Consider the following 8,682-nt stretch of genomic DNA (forward strand, 5'->3'; position numbering starts at 1 on the left):
ATTTTTTTTCTTTTTAATGCAACCTGCCCAGGCTGTATTTTTGCTGTCCCTCCTGTTTATGAGTTCAATAATGTATTCATCACGGTGAAGATTATATTTGTCTTTGCAGGACACTTAGGAGGTGTAAATCAATTGGATCCTCTAAATAAGATGCCTCTCTCAAAAACCTGCGGGGAGCGGGGCTGGGGGGAGCGTATAGCTTGAATTGTGATTTATGTTCTGGGTTTTTAAAATTTAGACTTTTGTGCTTTTTCTTTCTTACTGCTGAAATGCTGGATAGCTACTTCATACCTATATGATCCCCCCCCACTTCTTTTTGTCTTCCTTAAAGGAGATGATAGAAAGTGACATCACATCCATAATGTCAGGAATCATTAGAAATTCAGGGCATAATCATCACCCGTCACCACAGGAATACAGGTGAGGAACTGATCAGTTTGTAAAGATGTGTTGGACGCGCATTACCCTGTTAAGCAAAGTTCTGTACGTCCCGGGTGAAATCAGACGCACCAGAAACTCCATTTGAAAACCTGTTTATTAAGTTTGTACCTTCTCTTTAACTTGGATTAGCTATTTGATAACTGGCTGCAGCGTGCTATTTATTCAGAAATGCCCTGATTTAAAGTATTTTGATAGTCACTCAAAACTGATAAAAATAACTTCAAAGACTGGTGGAAACTGCAGGTATGAACTCCGTTCACGTGTTTTACCAGATTAGGAGGTCATTGTAAAATAGCAATTATTTAGAAGCTCCCTTTCAGAGAGCATTTTGGATAGAAATGAAGCAGTCAGGAAAACCGCAAGTCACACTCAATTAGCTTTTGGGAACAGTCTAATTAAAGCAAATACTTACTTAGTTCCCAAAAACAGAGATGACAAACAACTTATAATATGAACAGGATCAAACTTATTTTGCCAGCAGCCTGTAATTAGTGGGCATCCCTTTGCCCATACCCAATGTGTAGCCACTCATCATTTTATAAAAAGTTTTTTCTTTCTTGGAAGCTGTGGGTTAGTTGTACATGAATTATAGTGCATTGGGTTAAATTGGGATACATCTTATCACATGATGCAAAAGTTCCAACGAAATAACACGATAGCAGGATGTGAATCAGCTCAGCAAATAAAGAGGGGCTTTTCTTTTTGTTTCAAAATGAGGAAGGGGTGACCGTCGCCTCCTTCCCAGCTTGTGGGTATTTTCACACGTTTCCTTGGGCAAACCCAGGCAGCCGCAGGTATTCTTCTACTAGCCTCTCTCTATTCAAAATGAAAACATTGCACTGCAGTCTCTCACAGCTCAACAAGTGATCTCTTATTCTCTGGGAAGCCGGTATGGAGAAAGGTTTGTGGAACTCTATTTTGCTGTTTATTAAAGCACTGTTTGCGCTAGACACTTTGTTGGCAATGTAAATATTTGTAAAGAAATTATTCAGTTTTTAATTAAGGGTGTGGGTGACCTCTGGATGCTTAATTATAAATCTGTATTATCCTCCTGAAGATTATATCACCCTCACAAAGACCTTTTTTTGTGGGAAGAATAATTCTTTAATTAATAGCAACAGAAAAGAAAAACCATTCTTTTTGATGGAAAGAAGGGTTTGTTTTACTTTTAGTAGACAATGCAAAGAGAGTCCAAGTTTATTTGCTCATCAGGTAGGGTTTAAAAGTCCTTTTAGTTTGCTGTTTTGAACTAACAGATCTCACCCCGTGCACGTTGAAAGTTTTTAACACTTTTGTGATTTTCTTTAAATGTACTTTCTAATTGAGTTACACGACCTCATTTACAAGTGGAAACTTCTGATAAAAAATGCATAAATTCTGAACTGTGCTGCAAAATGCAGAGCAGTATTTGTCCTACTTCATGAGAAAACACTTTGGATTATGTAAAAGAAAATCTTTTAGACTGAATGATTTTAAGAAAAGAATAGACCTGTCAAATTCTATCAGCTCTGTTTACTCTCCTGCTGTCACCACAGTCCAAGATGGGAACCCACAGTCCTGAGTTCTCCATGGGGGAGCATCAAGGCTCCACAAAATGGGAAATGGCCTCCAATTAGTGAGTGGGAGGCTGGGACTAGGCTGAGAATACTCTCTGTCTCACTTAGGATCTTTCAATTGGACAGTTGAACTTTGAGGAGACCAGACTTTGCAGTCAGCATAAGAGAGCATTCTGTCAAAAGACAGAGAGAAAGAGAGAGTTAGCACAAGCGGGGAATGAAAGGCAGCAAATATAAATATTTTTGCATGCGGCTTGCAGATAACATACTACTGTGTGTTTTAAAGACCAATGGATTTGAAGCATTACAGGGTGGTTCTCATTTTTGGAAAACCACTCGAGTGGATCTTCTGGACCAAAAGTGCACGTAAGAGAAACAGCAGACAGATGGGTGCTAAGTCTTATATTATTCTGTGAAGTCCAGGCAAGGACACATTTAAGAGTGTTTCAGAGAATTTTTTTCATACAGTATTAGGCATATCCTAAGTGCCCCCTTATCCATCCCCAGTTCCTTTCCTCCTTATAGATGTGGCTGGGCACCTAACCTGAGCTGCAAAGTAATATATTTCATAACAGGATACACTCACCTAACCTGAAATGCAAAGTAATATATTTCATAACAGGATACACTTCCAACTCCTCCAAAATTAAAACACTGACACCTTATTGAAGGGAGCAGGGATACGTGCTTCTATTGATCGCAGCTTACATTTCAGTGAATAAGAGCAGAGCATTAAAAAGACTACCTTGGAAAGGCAAACTGCTATCCATTTGCTCTTCCTAATTCTATTTACAGATTAAAAATGTTAAGTGCGAGTATTTTGTCTTTAATAAGCTGAAATGAGAGGCAGGCTGTGAGTTGGTAACGCAACAGAGTACTTGTAAATATTGCATTGTGGAGCTAGGTAAATTGAGGAGTCAGATTTAAAGCCTCTAAAACAATGCAAAGACTCCCAGTAACTTCCCAGGATTTTGAATCAGGACTTTGAGAAGCAAGGTGAGTGAGGTTATGAATACCGAGGTCTTCAAATATCTGTAGAATTTTATGATGTGCATGTGGAAATACATCTTGCATAAACGGTGTGTAAGCAAAATATACATTTTTTTCCCCCACCATTTGCACATCTAACAAACAGAGAATCAGACCCATGCCGGCTTGGTAGGATTTTAATTGCATGCATTCCATTGAGGTGTTGGTAGATGCATGATTGAAACATCGTTTCCCCTCCAACCACTTCTCTGCGGCCATGCACTGAGCCACACTGGCTACAGCATGGCAAGGGAGACCTATCTAGGGTGCTGCCTATAGAGCCCATGCCTCTAAAATAAAGTGCAAAGAACAGGATGAAAAGTAATTCATTGGACCCTAACCTATTTTTGTACAATCCAAGTTAAAACAGTCAAAGAAATAGCTTTGTGCAGTGATGTAGCATGGGATACTTAAGTCACTCCTTTTAATAAGTATTTCTTGTTTAAGGAATGACATTACTTCTTCTTTTCAACAAGTGGTAAACAAAGCTGGTTAGGTACATGAATGGTTTTGCGCACAGTCAGACATGCTGTATGAAGGTTTGGGGGCTCATTATTATGCGTATTGTAACGTAACAGTAGTCCTGCTACTTCCTCGTACTAACTGAGTAGACTTGTACAGCATATTTAAGGCCTTGCAATGTTGTTATTAACTTATTGTTCAGATTGGGTTAGAAATAAGTCTTTACAGCAGGAACATGTTAAACAACCACAATGCCATGAATATTTCAGCAGAACATCTCCTTTCTGTATCTTGAAGACTAAGCGCATCCTCAGTCCTTAACAAATACATAGTAAGTCTTTATTTATTGACCCAGTCAAGTTTCTAACTAAATTACATTCCACCAGAATAAGCTTTCCCCAGTGGTTGTTAAAGATATTCTTCACTTCCTGCCAGAAACTGGTAAGGGCTGTTCTTTTTTCCAATAAGCATGGATTCAGCAAGGCCCTAAGTTTGTCAGCAGTTCCCTGGAAACTAGGGAGACTTAGAACTATGGATGTGCTTAAATACTTTCTTGGAGTTAGAACCATAAGCTGCTGCTATATTCCACTCCAAAAGCCACTGCATTTCAGTCCTGGATAAAGATCTGGTTTTACAGCTTATATACCAATTTGCTTGTAAAAGGTTTTGGGGTGAAAGATGCTTGTAAAATATAATTGCTTACTCTAGGTCTTGATTTCTGGAAGTTGTAGTCTCCTACCCAGTTCTGAGGAGCAATTTTATATCTGGACTGTTCATAATTGGGGAGAGTCAGAGTCTGGGAGCTTGCACTAAGAAAAACTTGCCACAGACAAAAGGTTACAAGGACATAACTAACAGACTTGTAATTGTTGTGAAGAGAATGCCAGTGTCCATTCCCTTGACACCATGTGTGCTCGACACTGAGTGAGATAATGATGGGATATGTCAGAGGAATTTCATCACACTAGTTGCTTCATTCTTTAAAAAAATGTGAGAGAACTCCTAGGAATCAGTCAAACCCAGGCCACCAAGGATTGAGTTAAGTGGATTAGCTCAACTGTTTCCTATGCAGTTCTTGAAATGTGCTAATAAGGAATTGCAGCCCTTGCTCCTCAAATTATCTGGAAGTTACAAAACCATTACTTTCCGGGCTGCCATTTACAGGTCCCATTCTGCAATATTACTTAACAGCAGACCTCATACGAGAACAAGAAGAAAAATGTCATGTCACCGGCAGACATTATTAACTATGTACATAGAGACATTTAGGTATGGCCAGGTTCTTCCAGCCTTCTTTTAAATCAAGCAGAAGCACTGTGCTTGCTTACAAGCCGGATCTGAAAACTATAATAAAGTCATCCATAAAGCATAAAAAGTTCAAAAAGGGGCCTGAATCAGAAAAGGTTTGGCTGGAAGAAACCTGAAGAAGCTGCCCCAGATAAGGAGCCAGATAAGTGCAGGTGAGGCCAACACTTAAAAATACCCTATAACGGAGATTTTTCCCGTCCTCTCTAGGTCGTCTGCTCTAGTCTGAAGTCAGCCACAAAGGCGGAGTCAACTTTTGCCAACTGACATTAGTTATGTTGAACTCATTTCTTTGCATTTCTCCATACACAACCTAAACTAGCAAAATGTTTTCCCACACACTAAGATCAACCATGAAAAGCTACAGCCTTCTCTTTTTGGTTTCGGGTAAGGGCATCTACCACCACCACCACCACCACCAAAACCCACACACAAAGTCTCCATGAGAGAACATAATGTGAGAGACTCGCACTATGGACAGTAGCTATCTTGAATTTATAAACTGCTTTCCAGAGATGCAAGGCTTCACAGCAAATGAGCAGGCAGACACCTTAAATGGTGCTCTGTACGTACAGTTACAGAAGTCGAACCCTCAGATCTGGGTAAACTATCTGGAACCAAAATACTGTGGGAGATAGTAGACCTTTGGCAGAGCTGTGCACTGGTTTCGATAAACTTGTTTGGCAGGCTGCTTTATAATGCAGTTAACTTGGCTTCATTCTAGACACTTCAGCAGTGGACTCCATTTACATGTCCAAGAGAAAAACTACAGGGCTAACTGTTTGTCTTGGAGTTTGTGAAATGCAGCAAAGGTCTGGACAGTGGCTTTAACAGTAGGAATCACTGGGCATGTCTACATGAGACGCTTACTGCGCATTGGCCAAATAACACTGTGCAGTAGCACATTGCAGCACAAACCGTGCTAATAGCCTACTGTGCAGTGTTATTAGGCTAATGCACAGTAACTGTCACTAAATAACCGTGTGCTGGCGCTGCTGCTCAGTAACTCTAGGTACTGCACATTTAGATAGTACATTATTAAGGAAGTACTAGACTAAATGTGCGGTAACTAAGGCACATTAATGAACGTGTAGACGTGCTCACGGTGTTAAATTTTGATCAGCTAATAATAAGTCTTAACAATGGAAAAAAACATTGGGCATGTCCTACAGGTGTCTTTTAATGTGCATTAAGGCATCACAAAATACCTGTGATCTTTAGCTAATGCACATTAATATAAGCTAATGCGCATGTTTTTAGTACCTCACAATGGAGGTACTGGATTTAATGCATATTACCTAAAACACATCAATGAATGTGTAGATGCACCCATTGATTTTACAGCTATAGAGGTGGAGCCAACTTTTGGTAACTAAGTTGAATCACCTCAGATTTGTATTTGATCCTCTCCTGCTAGCCATATTGCCTGTCTCTGCTCTATTGAATTGACCAGGACCTGAGATGGTAAATGGGCTGGTTATATTCATGTGGTGGTAGTCAGATGCTTAGACCCAATTTATCAAAGCACTTAAGAGATGCTCAACTCAAAATGACTTCTGTAGATGAACACATTTGGCTTTTAATGCAACAGCAGTCGAGAAGCAAAACTGAGAAGTATGTTCTTCCCAGCTCCCCGTTGTTCAGGTTAAGAAGTTGGTCGTAGTTTCAAGATGAATGCTGTTTGCATACCTTTTCCTTAAAGAGGCTTCTGTTGTCAAATAGTCTGGAGCCAGCCCCTGAACTGACCTTCCAAACCAGGTGAACAAGTTTCTATTTTTCAATCAATGCATTCAAGAGGGGCAGAATTAAGGTCACTGTTCCTTAGATGAGGAAATATTTTTCTACAGAAAACCACCCTTTTGACAGTTTATATAAATTTCAGCTGAACAAGAGGAAGAAGACGTATTCTTAGGTACATTTAACAAAGAGCACAGCCCCACTGCAGTGTGGACACAGTTAGGCCAGGATTACAACTGGGGCAACACCTACATTTTGGGGCCCTATCCCAGAAGGGTGATTCAAAATGACCCAGTTGGGACCCTAAGACCCCAAAGACTCAATGGAGAGACTTTAGAAATGACAAAGAGCAAGTTTGCATTATGTACCTAGGTGCTTTATACAGAGAAAGGGGAGGAAAGTGCCTCTCAAGGACAAATCAGAAGATCCAGGTTGATTTCTGGGGAGTTTGTTTGTTTGTTTAAACCAATGAGTATCTAATGTGAAAAGGATAAACAGGGACCAGGACCTGGGATACTGCCCATTCTTCTGGCCCTGTACTTCTTGCACTCTTGCTTGCTCAGTGCTTCAGCTTCACCTGGAAGGACAGAAGGTAGCTTGAGTCTAGCCTATTCTATAGCAGATGGGTTGGGAAGTTGGAAATCCAGGTTCATATCCCTTCAGGGTGAGGAGGACCAAGAATCCAGGTCTCCCATGTTATTGGATGAATGCTCTGACCTTACTCTGTTGGGCAAAAGGTGAGCAGGACACCACCACCACCAGTTCTGAGCTGAATTTAGTGCTGCCGATGTGAAGTAACCATGGCTGGATGCAGAGCCTGCATGTTTTAAGTGAGTGATTTGAACCATGAAGGAGCCTGAGCAGGAGTGAGGTACAGCAGTGGCTGCTCTGAGCAGTTTCTGAGTATCCCTGTGAGCCTGAGTGGAGAAGGTGACCTCCTGGAGGCATGTACTGGGTTCAGGCATGCATGTAGGGTACTGGCACCAAGTTGATTAAAACTGGTCCAACTAGACTTGGACATCCAGGTCCCATCAAAGTCCTGGGGCTGTGCGGATGAAGGCCCTGGGTGTCTTCATGCAGCGAATATAGCATTTCCAGGGCAGAAAAGTGGATGCTACAGCACAACGGGTTCCCTGGAAGGAGATTTGTTCAAATGGCCGTTTCCTTTAACCAGCCTAAAACATCAACCCTGAGTTTGAAGGTTCCTTGCAGCCAGCTACCTTCATAGCTAAAGTAAACCCCTCTGGAGGCATTGATGGAGCAGATGGTGATGACTAATAATGCTTGTGCACAGCACTTTACAAAGGAGGTCATAATTGTTATTCCCATGTTATTAGATGGGGAAACCGAGGCACAGAGCTGTAGCAACTTGCCCATTCTCAACTTGATAGTGATTCCTAGTGTAGGGGTTCAGTCCCGTGCTGGGAACAACTCTTTTCTGCAGAGAACTAAGGGTTGGGGCAAGGTTATAAATGCATCACAATATTTAAGAAGTGGATATTGCAGTATTATGTTTCTAGCCTGGCTGCAAACATCGCCTTCTGTGCACAGAACTGGCATGGTCAGGCATAGTGGACAGAAAGTACTGGGGAACATGCCATCTGGGACCTTTTAAATAAGTGTGTATGAAATACAGCATTACATGCATATTAAATACCAGAGGCTGTACAGTTCCCATAGGAAGACATAGTCCCTGCTTTCAAATCCTTGCTATCAAATTTAAGGCAAAAATGGAAGAAAGAGAGAAGGAAAGTCAAGATGTACAAAAAAAAGATGCTGTGTATGCGCGCGCGCGCACACACACACACACACGTAGGTTGTTTGTTTGTTTTTTGTGAGGGGGTGTTTAGCAGGTTAAAGAAAGTTTGAACCTCTGAAATAAATTGTGGACGAGCCACAACTGTGCAGGACTTAGCTGAAAGTGAGTGGTTGGATTTACATATGTTTATTAGAGCCAAAGCCACACTTGCACCTCATCTCCTGCAGGATGATGGGTGTGAAACATTTAAAACCAGCAACAGGACACCAGTGCATAGATCATAAACAGTGCTCTCCCCGTGTAAGCTTTTGGAAAAGGTTTAGTTTCCCACCACCATGATTGCATCTCTGAAATACACAGTGCTGACGTGATAGGAAGTCACTGCTGCTGAAC

The 8,682-nt window shown here is 41.2% G+C and overlaps 1 protein-coding gene across 1 annotated transcript in view; it reads left to right on the top strand.

The window, feature by feature from the left end:
- The first annotated feature begins 334 nt into the window (after nt 1-334).
- Nucleotides 335-8,682, top strand: part of FOXN4 (forkhead box N4) — a 19,650-nt gene continuing 11,302 nt past the window's right edge. The window contains exon 1 of the mRNA XM_006015143.2: nt 335-420. Coding sequence (XP_006015205.1) covers nt 335-420 — 86 coding nt within the window. The remainder of the gene's footprint in view (nt 421-8,682) is intronic.

This window comes from Alligator sinensis, unplaced genomic scaffold, assembly GCF_000455745.1.
Source record: "Alligator sinensis unplaced genomic scaffold, ASM45574v1 scaffold628_2, whole genome shotgun sequence".
Lineage (NCBI taxonomy): Eukaryota > Metazoa > Chordata > Crocodylia > Alligatoridae > Alligator > Alligator sinensis.